The 13,544-nt window shown below is 36.6% G+C and overlaps 1 protein-coding gene across 1 annotated transcript; it reads right to left on the bottom strand.

Moving 5' to 3' along the window:
- Positions 1–8,011: 8,011 nt before the first annotated feature.
- On the bottom strand, positions 8,012–13,478 carry LOC113779024 (phosphatidylinositol glycan anchor biosynthesis class U protein-like). The gene is made up of 14 exons (XM_027324431.1): positions 13,066–13,478; positions 12,926–12,973; positions 12,766–12,826; positions 12,592–12,624; positions 11,985–12,103; positions 11,706–11,840; positions 10,782–10,858; positions 10,446–10,696; positions 9,902–9,958; positions 9,650–9,818; positions 9,470–9,527; positions 9,313–9,398; positions 9,146–9,202; positions 8,012–8,498 (listed from the first exon to the last, which is right to left on the bottom strand). Exons 1-14 carry the CDS (start codon positions 13,259–13,261, stop codon positions 8,415–8,417), a joined length of 1,431 nt encoding a protein of 476 aa, XP_027180232.1. The 5' UTR covers positions 13,262–13,478; the 3' UTR covers positions 8,012–8,414.
- Positions 13,479–13,544: the final 66 nt, after the last annotated feature.

The raw sequence follows: 13,544 nt of genomic DNA, 5'->3' as shown, positions 1-13,544 counted from the left end.
GTGGATATGCAGGTAACCACTGCATCTGCTTCCGTACGAACTCAAATCTTGCTAAAATCTTTTTTAGTTTTGTAACTGTGGGTAAACCAAGTTAATCGAAGTTAAAACCACATTTCAACACATAGAGCACCGCCCCTTTAGTCCTTTGAGCCACGGGCTCTTAACTTGTATCCATTCAACCACTAGACATAACTAGGTTACTGTGCCTCATCACCACCAGCCATTTTAGGCAAATTTTAGCTTTTTGTTAAGAAAATTTAGGTCATAGTACTGTATTTGTCCAACTAAATGCTGAGGACATGTTGCATTACTGTTCATTATTTAATTAGCCAAGAGGAGAATGGAATTTAAACCTGTATTAGGCCTCTTAACACTGCACGAGCTCGGGGATCCAAAAACTTTGTCTGCAACTGGTTCTAGTGCTTTCTTTATTAGTACTCGTGTATAGACCTGAAACTGTTAAGAGTCAAAAGGCATAATTTGGTCTTTGAAGTTCGAGTATACTGCCTCTGAGATCCCAAAATTGTCTCATATTGAGACAGAAGAGAGAACTGTTTTGATTGACTTATAAGAATGATTAAAAGCAATAACATAGATTTGACAATGCTTAGTATTGGTAAGTGACCATCACAACTACGGTTAGCTTTTGGTATAATTGATAGGATTGTTGTATTATTATGAATTTGGTGTGAATTTAAATAGCTGATATGTTGAATTGGTAAATATGAACGAAGCTTTACGTTTAAATAGAAAATTATACGAGTATACGATCAAATCATATAAGAAATACAACAATCCCTCAACTGTTTGTGCTAAGAAAGTTCGTCCTGAATTGCATAAAGCATCCAGTGCTGCTGAACTTTCAGCAGCTGAGCTGCACCCCATTTTTGCATACTGCTTGTATTTGTTTAAGCAAGAAATTCAAACAAAAAACCACGCGGGTTCTTGCAATCGGTGATTTGTTTGAAGTTTAGAATCAAGAAACTTCAAGTGGTATTCATGTTATTGAATGGATCAATGCTGAAGAGGATGACACAGATTGCTTAACTGCTGATGCCCTTGGTTTAGAAAGGCAAAGGTTCCCTTCGGAGTGCTGGAACAACAATGGCCAGCTAATTACCTCTTAGTTTGAGCCTCAATAAAATTAAGAGTCGCCATCAAGTCAAATTCTCTGGACCAAGACTAATTAGAAAGGGTTTAAGGTATAATTGTATATGCCTTGTTGGACTAAGTTAGTCCTAGCTGTCTTGTAGGTATGGTGCACAAATCTGATGGCCAGGACCCACACACAACCAGGGTAGCCATATGTGATATGATCAGCTGAGATGGCAAGCCTCCCCCGTCACGAATCAATCCCATAACAAAGTGTTTTAAACTAGTTCTTGAGCTTGTAGAATCTTTGAAAAAGAAATTCCATGGCTTCTTGGGGGTGTTTACCAACATCATGTCGTGGATAAAACAAAAAGTAGCTAGGGGCATATCTAAGTAAAATTAACTTACCCAAATAACTACTAGTAGTAAACTACCAAAAGGGATAATAATCCAAGAAGAGAAAACTACACTAGTTGCACTTGCAAGGGAAATCGAATATTTCATTAGGTTTGAGTTGTCTGAAATGATTCCTGCATATTGTACGAACAGTGGACACAATCATGTGAAACTTTTCTCCCTCCATAACGACAGCACTTGTACTTTCCCAAGTATGGCTCCGGTTGGATGGAAATATTTTGCGAGCTTTATAAAATTTGAACGATAGATGTAAATGTAAAATTTTTAAGCACATTTGATGTTATATTTTATAAGTGTTTTCAAAATGTTTTTGAACTGTTTTTAAAATGGTGGTAAAATTTCTTCCATATCATTCCCACCGGCCCTTTACTTCTCCTAACTCACACTCTCTTCCCTTCTCCAGTTGCCTTCCTCACACACTCCATACGATTGTCCCTTCCTGTCTCCTTCCATTTGCCACTCCCTCCCACCTTCCACCGTGTCTCTCTCTTTCCCTCTTTTCTTTTCTCCACTTCGCTCTCTCATCCTGACCAAATTTAGCGAGAGGGGTTAGGGCAGCGAGTAAAGGAGAAAGAGAAGAGTAGAAAAGAGGAAGGAAGGAGAGGGAGGGAAGGGTGGGGTAACGGAAAGTGGTGGAGAGATAGCTAGGTAGGTTTGGTGGTTTAGAGGGAAGGGAAAAATTTTTTTAGAGTATAAGACAATCAAATAGAACTTAGTTAGTGAGACGTTTTAATTCTAAGTAGTAAATCATCTACTGGGGTTCTGAGTCGCCAACCACTATTCATCCTCTAATAGAGGAAAAGAGGAAGGTGTATTAATGTGTGAGTGTTTTGGATAATTTGGGAGATCTTTTTGTATTTCTTTTAGCTGTTTTTACTCTCTAGGTGGATATTTTAAGATTTTTGAGGAGGGTTACTTCAAATGTTGTACTATGTTTTAAAGTACAAATATTATTTTGTCAAGGCAGGCCATCCAAATGCAGCAAAATGTATAAAAACAATCATTTAGTGTGTATATCAACTAATTTGATGTGAATATTAATTATTTACACATAATTTCTATTGAATCAGAAAAACATCTATACTTGCTCACACATTCATGTGCTCTAATTACACAAATTACGGTCTCGTTTGGCAAGTGAGTTTTTTGAATATTTGTCTAAAATTTTACCGTAACTTACTGTAGAAGTTGTAGAAAAAATTTTTGAAGTGTGTAAATTTTTGGATATTTTGAAATGTATAGTTTAAAAACTTTGAAAAGTTTTTTTTGAGATTACTGTAGGTAAAGTTGTTAAAAAACTTATAGCAGACAAATTTAGCCAAAAACTTGCTTGCCAAATAAGGGCTACATTTGCAACCATCGTGACTCGTGAGTTGGAGAGAGCTCTCAACTTTTCCTTTCTTTACTAACCAAATTCAAGTCTTGATTTACAAGTAACTGTTAGCAAGTAGCTAGGCTAGTAGTTTACTGTTTATTCATCTACATGCATCCAGGAGTGAATATTGACTTGCCCTTGAAACGTGAGCGCATGATTCGAAGCCCTTCTCATTAAATCCATGTCATGGTTGATGCAAACTGCAAAACGAGCCCATGATATTCAATTACAGTAATACAAAGGGCTCAAAATGCATTGAGGGAAGAGAAACTGGAGAAAATTGAGGACAAAGTTGTTCCTTCTGTCTGTGCCTTGTGTGCACGGGGACTGCATTATTGTACAAACTGCGACAATGATCCTGGTCAATAGGCCACATTGTTTGCTTCATGTACATGTATAAGATTATGATGACGAGGCAATCTTCAATTATATATGATCAACTTATGATTTCCAGTCCACATTTTATTTATCAATTTAGCACCTAAATTCTTGGAGAAACTTGACAACTCATCTTTCCCACTTATTCTCCTTTCATCACTTGGCTGAAAAGTGAAGGATGAGCACTTTTACTCCATGCACGATACGTAATATTTCAGGAAAATGGCTCCAGGAGGAAACCCTCTTCTCAAATTAATTATTGTATTATTTCTTGACTCGCAAAATAATTAAAATATGAGATTTACGTATTTTGTGTCTATGCATGCCCATTTGTATAAACATAAAGTTCTTTTTCTTCTTTTTTTTTTTGACTAGAGTGTGTATAATCACATACTAATACTTTGATGAGCAGATAATATCATTCCAACTCCAAGATAAGAAGCACTTGTGTGTTGCCAAATGAAGGGAATTATTGATCTTTCCATGATTTGCATTGGGTCAAGTTGGCGTTCTTCGGCATCGAATCCAGTCTGTATTTGATTATTTCAGAATGCCTGCATTGGAGGCAGAAATCACATGCATGCACAGATACACAGTGCGTGGCTGCGCGCGCTCTCGTTAAGCTTTTTCAGCACCATCAATTGGTTTGTGAAACCTAAACCATTAGACTGTCCCAGAAGTAAAGGATTAGGGTTCTGTTTGAGTCAAACTTTGAAGTTGAATTTGAATCCAAAGATAATGCTACTAACATTCAACTGCACTTACAATCATAGTAGTACTGCTAGAAAACGCCATGAAATAATAAGACATGCCTCTATGTGACTTACTATTACTTATGGAAGTGGTAAGAAATTAAGGAACAGGGAAGTGGGAGCAAAATCATGTAAACATAGAGAAGAGAGGAAATATAAAATTATGACACATAGGTCCTAAGACATCAAATCATGTTTAAAATCATTATTCTTTCAATTCACTCCCTCGTTAAGGCTCGAATTCCAGTCCAAACTCAGATTAATCTACTCTAAACATGATGACATGGGTTTTATTGACTGAAAGATTGTAGCCTTATCTGTTTGCATCTCACCTGTTCTCAGGTTCTTAAGTTCGAAAAAATTAGCACTACATTTTGAAAATTCGACACACGTTGGATAAATCCCTCTTTCTTTTTCACTTCACTTTCTCTTCAATTCCTGATATGTTAAAAAACAAAATCTTTGTTAAGAAAATCCTTAGAGATGCTTTTCATTCCTTATTAAAAGGTCAACATCATTCAACAATTGATCTCGTCCGGTGATTCTTGCCAACCAAACAAAATCCTGTGAGGATATATTATGCTCCTTGGAGAGAATCCTTGTTATGTTTTTTCTTTCTTTTGATTAAAGCAAATGAGCCATGTGTTAAGAATTAAGTGACCATCTAGTATGAGTAAATCACTAATACATCTGGTTGCTGTATGTTTTGATCTTTTCAGGTAGTCAAAGTGCTAATTGTTTTTGCTATCATGGTATCAAGGAAAGCTGTTCTCATCTCCAAGAAAACAGATGTCCAGCTTTTGGCATGCCGCCCCGAATATGAGGATTGACCATTTTATTCCGAAGCACGACAAACTGTTGTCTGAGCAGAGATTGGTCTAGGTTGTTAGCCTTAGCTAGCTAGATAGCCCTGTCTCTTAAATCAACATAATGCGGTGATTATCCGAAAAAAAAAAGCATAAAAGGTTAACTACTGAACTAGTATTTACCCCCCAAAATATATCTGAGTGGTTCTTGAACCTAGTAGTATTTTGAATTTTTTCAAAAAAAAAAAAAAAATAAAGGAAGACATGTTCATCACTTAGTTTTTTCTGTAAATTCATGCAAAATCAGGCGAAAAAATTAATGAATATTCAAAGTGGAAATGGAAAAGCAAAACAAATCTTGGGGAGCCTTATACAATCAGAGCAATCCCTTTTAATTGGGTTCAATCTATTGTTAGGATAGTGGATTATTTGCAAAAGTTTATTTACTTGTGCTATCCTTCTGCCTGATATTTGAAGCGAGGGCATCTTCGAACTAATCATGATGTCTTTCAGTGATGAACTTACTGCTCTCTCGTCTTTTCCCTTTTGCATGTTCATCTCGCAATAGAAAAATACTGCTCGTGCTGATTTCAAGGACGTGTAAAGCATTATATCTGAAAACTGCAGATTTGCGTACTTGTTTATTGCAAGCAGTTTTGTTAAATTAAAATGAACATTTATTGCAGTTTCCACTTTAGAAACAGAAAACTTAAAAGTTACCCTCTGTCCCGGTTAACTTAACTTTGCACACAGTTTAAGAAAAATAAAATTTGACCAAAATATATCAGCTACTCCATTAAAGAAGCTTTTTCCATTATCGCCCCTCAATTGACATTAAATATTTTGCTAGGTGAGTTTGAATGTTTGAAAAAAGCGCAACTATCAAGATACAAAAATGATTTGTGACATTATTTATTAGGAGAACATGACTTGAACGTGTTTTCTTGGAAATTGTATAATTGGTACAACAGGAAAGTTGGGCATTATTCATTTCAATTTTTACGTCGTGACAAATATTTTGGGATAAATTAAAATAGCGACCAAGATATATAAAATGGGACGGAAGGAGCACCAATGTCTTGAAAAACTTACAGAGCAAAAGGGCCCTTCTTCTGTTCCTTGTTCAACGTTCTATAAAAGCGTGGAGAGCGAGTAGTAAGGTATGTATACGCGTGGACTAAGAAATTTTTGTAGCTAAGCTTTCAAGCAGTACAACCATGGCAATATTATCATATCAAACAGTAAATATTTTGTTCTACTTCATAAGCGAATTTAGTCATGTTAGTAACTTGCGTTTAATTTTGTTTGGAAAGGTTAAGTATAACATCCTGAGAATATCTGTCTGGACCAGAAAAAAAAAGGGGCTCATTTTAACCAATTTTTGAACTACGACATCTACATGTGAAGTGAAGGTTTAGTTGATAGCAACCGAGACATCCCCATTGCCAACCAGTACCGAGTTCGACAATTTGTCCAAGCAATGGCATCTATAAGATCAGGGAAACGAGGCGCAGTTCTGTTGCAGCTTGAATAGTGACCGAAGATAATTGATTTAGGATAAACCGAAGTATTATTCAAGTCTTCTATGTCATGTTGTCACAACCATAAGACACAATAATCGTTTTGGCCATTGTTCTATTCTTTTTCCTTGGATTTCCCTTACCCAAAAAAAAAAACACACACACACACACACACGCAAAAGTGGTTCACTAAAATCTTCGAATCTGGTAGTCGGCAATGACTTAGAGATCTCAAACAATTATTTTGCACTTTCAGGCAATTATTGTGACAGATTCGTTTATTTGATGTCCATTGAATGTGCTTTTTAATGTACAAATAATCGTATAATAGACACTGGAGAACTTTAAAATAGAGAAATCTTTGAAGTCTAACCCAAATCATATTTGCTTGTTCAGTTTCAAAAATGCTGAGTAAAAAAATTTGCTTTGTTAATTTACTTTCGTTGGAATTTCTAGTTAACCATCTATTTGCTAATTATCGCTAATTTACTAATAATTGAATAGTTGGTTACACCTTGATCCAAAAATAACGGACGCACATATGTAAACATACGTTATAGTGTACTTTATCACACTTTAATTGGTCATAGAGATGAGTTTCAACAACTAGTTAGATTAAGAATGCATTAGGTGGTTCAGGAGCAAGGGAATGTAAGTGAGAGTTTTCGGGTTCAAATCCTCCTACCTACACTAAAAAATGTAAACTAATTAGATTAAAAAATACTGGTCTTATTGTGAGAACTCATATATTAATGCCATAGCAAATTTTTATTGACACACCAAAATTATTCTTCTCATGTAGAATAAAACATCATCACAAATTAACTTGAATGGAATATATATTCTCGTCATATACATATTTGCTGATATATTTCACGATTATGGCAGATCATATTTGGTCATTACATTAGAAAATCAAAAGAATTGGAACAAGAAGTTGTCTTTTAAAGATACCAACAAAAACAAGTAGTAATAGAGAGTCAGAATTCCTAGAACATAGACTCAATCCTAAGGTTTCAAATTGGTGGCAAATGGCAGGCGCGGTTTATCGAGGCTGCGACTTGCATGACAACGGCACACGGTAAACTTTTATGCGGCTGCCAAGTTGAACAAGTGGATGTGATTTAGCCTCAATCCTAAAAGCCTGTGATGAATGTGGAATTTGTGAGCTTTTAGTGCTTTACGATTACTTATGTGGAGAGAATTTCAGATCATGAAAGTGGTTGGTGACAGATCTGTGTATGAAAAAAAGGTAAATTTAGGAACCAATTCAGATTGATTCTCTAATATATCGTGCTGTTTGATTGATTTCAGCTGAAGAAACAGAACGCAGGCCAAGGGGTCGCTGGCATATATATCCCGAAATAAGGCATGCTATTATCTAGAGCTCTGGAATCTTTACAAGTAGCTTGGATTGCTGAATGTTTAGTTAAGGTATCAGGATAGAGATGTAAACTTAATAGCGGTCAAGAATAAATTGTCGCAGCTATCTTCCTCTTGCAGCCATCTCAAGCGAACAATTAAAAATCCTGCTTAGGCCGTTCCACTGGCCTTAAATGTGTTTTTTTTTAATACAAAGGCATAAATTCCTAAATAACTATCTGTGGAAACCGAAACCACGTCTACAAACTTCTTCTTTTTTTTTCCCCCTTCTCTCTATCTGCTAAAATCTTAAAAACCCACAAGTTAGTGGTTTCTCGGGGAAGTTGAATTAGAATTGGGCCTCACATATTGTAAATAAATCCTTAAACACACAGAAGTAGTAGAATTAAAAGGATCAATTTCAATTTCAAAACCCGTATTTCAGGAATTCAATGCAGCTTCAGCATCAGAGCATGAACCTATACATGCTGATCGTACTCGTGGTAACATTAACATCAGTGATATATCAGGGGCCATCTTGTGATCATTTCTTCCAGAATTACGAACCATGACCAGAAAACTGGAAAATATCGTAGATGACACGAAAGTTTATGGTGCTGAAGGCATGTCTAGAAACATTCCCGATGCGATGATATGCGCCAATGGACCAGAAAATACGTCATATGTTTCCATGGAGAAATCATCATGCACCTCAAGCTTTCATTGATGTACTTAGCTTTCTGATCTTTCTATCATGGTTGAGCATGGAGGACACGCTCTCAACTACCAAGACAACCTGCACGGTTAGAGGCGGCATATCAACATACCGACTGAAATCCGAAACAAAAGCTATATTGCAGTACCATACACAAACCCCTTGAACAACCAAGAATCACATGCTGCAATATCACAAGAACAACACTCTGCCAAAAAGGTTTCCATCCAAGTATTTTTATTGAACCAATTTTGAGCTCACCTCTGTTGTTTTCATGACAATTATTAACACATGAAATTAATAAGCCATACCAAAAAGGTTTCCAACCAACTGTTTTCAAACCAATTTTGAGCTCACCTCTGTAACTTGCGTGCAAAAATGATTCAGGAGCATGATAAGGTAGGCCATATCCCCGAAAACACCCCTGAGCTCACCCAACCCCATACCCTGACCCGCACTCCTCCCAAACAAGCAAATCCAACGAAGATGTAAGCGATGGAAACAATCAATTTCAAAGGCACTTATGTTTCTCATTGCGAATGACAAGACAGTTTGCTGCACAGAAATTGCATGCAAAATATGTTTTACCACGTTCAAAATAGACATAAAAATCAAAATTTAACTGCAAAGAGAAGCTAGATAAGGAAGATTTCAACCACTCAATAAGATGGCACATATCAGAAAAATTGAATCCGAGTCTCTATTTGAGAGAAAGAGTTAATAATAACCTGAAAGCAAGCATACGCCATAGCAGTTGCAAAGTAAAAATTTGCATTACCAGTACCCTGCAATTTTCTTGTGTTAGGAACTAACATACATTTTCTTAACCTTTTCTGATAAAATCTCATAACCCAAGAAACAAAATCAAAACTATTCACTTTAATTAAATTCATACCCTCCATATCCATAGATTGTGCATTACAGGACTAAGTAGGGATACTCCGACATATCCACAAAAGAGGAAGAATGAAAATTGCATTTCTGCAAGGCAGGCAGATGTTACAATGATGAATTATGCCAATGATAGTAAAAACAATGTTAATACCAGTTACCTGCCAATTCATTGGCAAACAATGCCAGTAAACCCAAGTACAGAGCTGAGTCTCCAACCTAATGAATTAAAGCAGATGATAGGATTCAGTCTAATATTTGTCAAACCAGCCAATATATTCAAAAAACTGAAGCAAGTATTCTTCAAGCATCCACTCTTGTTCCAGAGATTGAGAACTCACAGAAGGATAGGATTTAAGAATGGAGGAGATTGCCATGTAAACAAAAGCCAGAAAGCATGGCCGGTGATATAACCGTATGGCCAAGGGCAAGATCATGAACAAAATGTTTGCATGGCAAACTATTAGAAAAAAGTTTCTGAAAAACTCGAATACTTCTGCGAAGAAGTACCTGCATCAAAATTCCACAAATACATCACTCCAAAGCCTTTATTTATGGAGCGACAAACTCACAACTAGTTACAGTGCACTTACCATAGTACACCTATATTTGGAGATAAATCTTTTACAGTGAGAATGAATCCATAGGTCCTGCAAGATAAGCAAGCATAAATTGCAGAATGAACTTCAAGCAGTTAAGAGTAATGAGTTTCAATGGTCCCATGATGTTAGTCATAAAGCACTTTTTTTTTGTTTTAACTCTCCCACCCCCAACTGCCAGGCACAGGATTCGGACCCTGAACCTAGTAGCGGGAAAGACTCTCAGAGCCACCCCCCAGCTACTGGGCCAACCCCAGCGGTTAGTCATAAAGCACTTGCTTTTGCTTTTCTTCAAATTTGGTATAGAACACATGCTTGAATGTAGTCTGTGCAAAATGAGAACTTTGAAGGTAATTTTTTAGAGAACAACATTAGTTCGGTCAAGAGCAAAAAGAAAAGTAGAAGTCAATCTCAAACATCCATTTTTCATAAACATATAGGAAGACTATTAAAATAAGGGCATGAATCTGAAATATTGATACTTAATTGTGGAGATAAGTCATATCAAAGCACAAGCATTTTCACTATAAATTTATACCTCTCGAACATCTCCCAGAGACCACCAGAATTTTTCAATGCTATACCACACAGAATCAGTACATATGATGCCCATAACAAGGACCAGAATATGAAGGCCAAGACAGGTCGCAATGAGAAAGGAGTTGGTTGTGCTTTCAAAGCTTCAACATGCCTATCACTTGAGCTGTCATTACCAGCTTTCGATGAGAGCTGTTGTAAAAACAATTTCCTTGGTGGTGCATCCAGACCACGGACTAACAGAACAATAATCTAAAAGAAAACATGGACAAACCTTCATGATTACAGAATGACATACATCAGTTATAATTTCAAGAGAATATCGCCGAAAGCTTACTGGTATGATCAGAATTGCAGGATATAGAGACAAATGTGTTGCCACAACCCATCCAAAAGCGGCAACTGGAGCTATTCCTGCTTACACCACCTTAAGCAATCTAATCAATTCCATAAACTCATAAATCATGCACGGATGATATTAATACCACATGCACCAACATAACTTTACGATTATCAATACAGAACCATTTAAGTAGAAACTAAAGCCCACAAAACCTAAGGGCTTACGTCCAAAGGAAACTCATTAGTTCATATAATGAACACAAAACAGCCTCTCATTTTCAAAATAAAACTCAAAAGTATGAGACATGAATGTTTAACGATGACCCCTGATTTTAGCCAACAAGGTCTTCTGAGATATTAGAAAGCTACTAAAGCCTCACTTCTCAGATATAGAGTCTGCCAAAAGAAATAACTACTCCCTCTGTCCCAATGTAAGGGATGTTTATGGGGATTCCAACTTATTATGCACAGATGTGAGATATCTTTTTCCAACTTTGCCCCTTTGACCGATACCAAAGCTTAATTGCTGTCTATGTTAATGTAAAAAGATTCTGGGGTTCCATGCAAAACAAAAGCCATTTTGCAGGCTGTGGGTAAACATGCACCTATCTATGGCCACCGAAATTTCTGGTGCCTTCCATGCATCTTTTCTTTTGGACGCATATTTGTTGCTTTTGTGGGGTCCATCATACTTTTTTTTTTTAAATTTACATATGGAATGTTGGAGAAAAAATTGTTGTGTGACTCAAATTTTGGGACATGGAAAAAGGTGAACTATGACAATAACAATGGGATGGAGCGAGCATTAAGAAATTTTGATGAGATTGCAACAGGCCTCACACGTTTTAGTAGGGAAATTAATCGACAAGACACTGATATTATATCTTCAGCAAACCATCAAAAGATAGTCAATTCGTACCTGTACAGGCTCCATAGAGGGATAAGATGATAAAAAGATTCTCTATCGGCGTTGTATTATAACCCAAGCATGTTACTATTGTGAAAGGGTTCCATAAATACACAAGAGCAGCCACATCACCTGAAGGTAGAGATCCTGGAGATATTTTCATAGCAACAATTAGTTTTTTTTGTTTCAAAGGAAAGAAAAATAAAAACAAATAGACCGCAAGAACAGCTAAAGGTTTATAAAAGAATGCAGAAAAGGCATAAAAAAATGGCTAATTAACCATATCAGAACCTTCAAACAGTTCTGCAAGACCAAGTGACCTTAGATTCTGACCATATGCAGCTAGGAGCCTCTGGCCAATTCGACGAATGAGCATAGCAGAGGTAAAATCTGCAGCCACAGAAACCAAACTATAGCCGAAACTGAGTCGATATTAACCATGTTAATAAACTTCAAATTGACAGATAAACAACCAAATCAAATTTGAAAACAAATAACCAAATGAGCAGCTGGATAGAACCATATGCAAGTTGTCTCTTAAACCATTGGATGCCATCTTGCTGTTTATACTTAAGAATAGCAGTTACCAGAACATAGAAAATAACAATTATAACAACTCACGACATTTTTTACTTTAAACCTCTGAATTAAAGAAATTAAGTTGCATGGTAAATATTAGACAAACCAATTTCAAGTGAGCACAATCTGAGCATCAATTAACTTAGTTCATCTTTCACTTCTAAGCGAAACATAAATTCCAGTTTGCTACGACAACAGAACCGAAAAACAAAGCAAAATTACATATATAAAAAAATAAAGTTAATAGCTCCTGCAAGATGAATGTGTGTGTGTGTGTATACACACACATACGCCAAGGTAAGAAGCGAAGAGATAATACCTGCATATAAGATAATTCGGCTGTCCTTCAATTCTGCACCAATATTTTTTTCACGCATTAGAAAAAAAAAAAAAGAATTCCACTGCTATTTTTGTTCTAAGTCTAATATTAAACTCTAGCTACATTATATTTTTTTTAAAAAAAAGAGAGTAAAAATTGAAGCTGAATAATTACCTTTTCATAGTGAGAGGTCCGAGAACGGAAAGTAATAGTGGAGATCCATGATACATTGAACCTGCAAATTAAAATTACTCAAAACTTTTAACAAAGATAAGTAATTTCTACAGAAAATGCTAAAAGTTTTATTTATTTATTTTTTAAGGATGAAACAAACCAGCATAGGGCGACATTGATAACTGCTTCAACCAATAACCCTCTGCCACTGTAAAAAAAAAAATTTAAAGTAAAATTATGAAATCAACTGAAGAAACACGCACAAACACAGAGTTGAAGAGTGAGAGAAAAAGTGTGTACAGCGGCGGAGGCTGGTGAGAGGAGTGGAAACTTCGGGCCGAGAAGCTAAGTTGAGGTTTCCGGGAAAATAAATCAGAATTAATCTGAATATCACCGAAGCAATGGCCCATTTCCAGAATCCGAATCCAGACCCGCACCCGGACACGAACTCCGATTTGGAAGGCTTCCTTTTCTTGTCTTCAGCTGTCTTCTCCATTTGGTTCAGCTGAAAACTGACGATGCTCGTTAGTTTAGTTCGAGTTGTGACGGTGTCGTATAGGCAGCAGGACTTTGATTTTCCGACGGCGGTGTCTTACTATTTACCACCGTTGGGGCTTTTCACGGCTGCTGTGATTCAACAGAAGATGAAAGTAGCAGGACGGCGCCGTTTGCGGATTTTGCACCTCGTAGAGGAAAACTTTCGTTGGCCCAGAGGATGAATATGTCCATTTGAAAGGGCTAGGAATGGCCCAATTCTCAGTGTCCCAGTCTGTTCGTAG

This window comes from Coffea eugenioides, chromosome 8, assembly GCF_003713205.1.
Source record: "Coffea eugenioides isolate CCC68of chromosome 8, Ceug_1.0, whole genome shotgun sequence".
NCBI lineage: Eukaryota > Viridiplantae > Streptophyta > Magnoliopsida > Gentianales > Rubiaceae > Coffea > Coffea eugenioides.
Note: the sequence above shows the minus strand (reverse complement) of the source record. Positions and strands in the feature narration are given on the sequence as shown.

Excerpts from the sequence above, each read along its gene's own strand:
- LOC113779024 (XM_027324431.1), bottom strand. The coding sequence starts at position 13,261 with ATGGAGAAGACAGCTGAAGACAAGAAAAGGAAGCCTTCCAAATCGGAG. Across the intron at positions 9,399-9,469 it reads GTTTGCCAATGAATTGGCAG|AAATGCAATTTTCATTCTTC; the intron begins GTAACTGGTATT and ends CCTGCCTTGCAG. Across the intron at positions 9,203-9,312 it reads ACAATCTATGGATATGGAGG|GGTACTGGTAATGCAAATTT; the intron begins GTATGAATTTAA and ends AGAAAATTGCAG.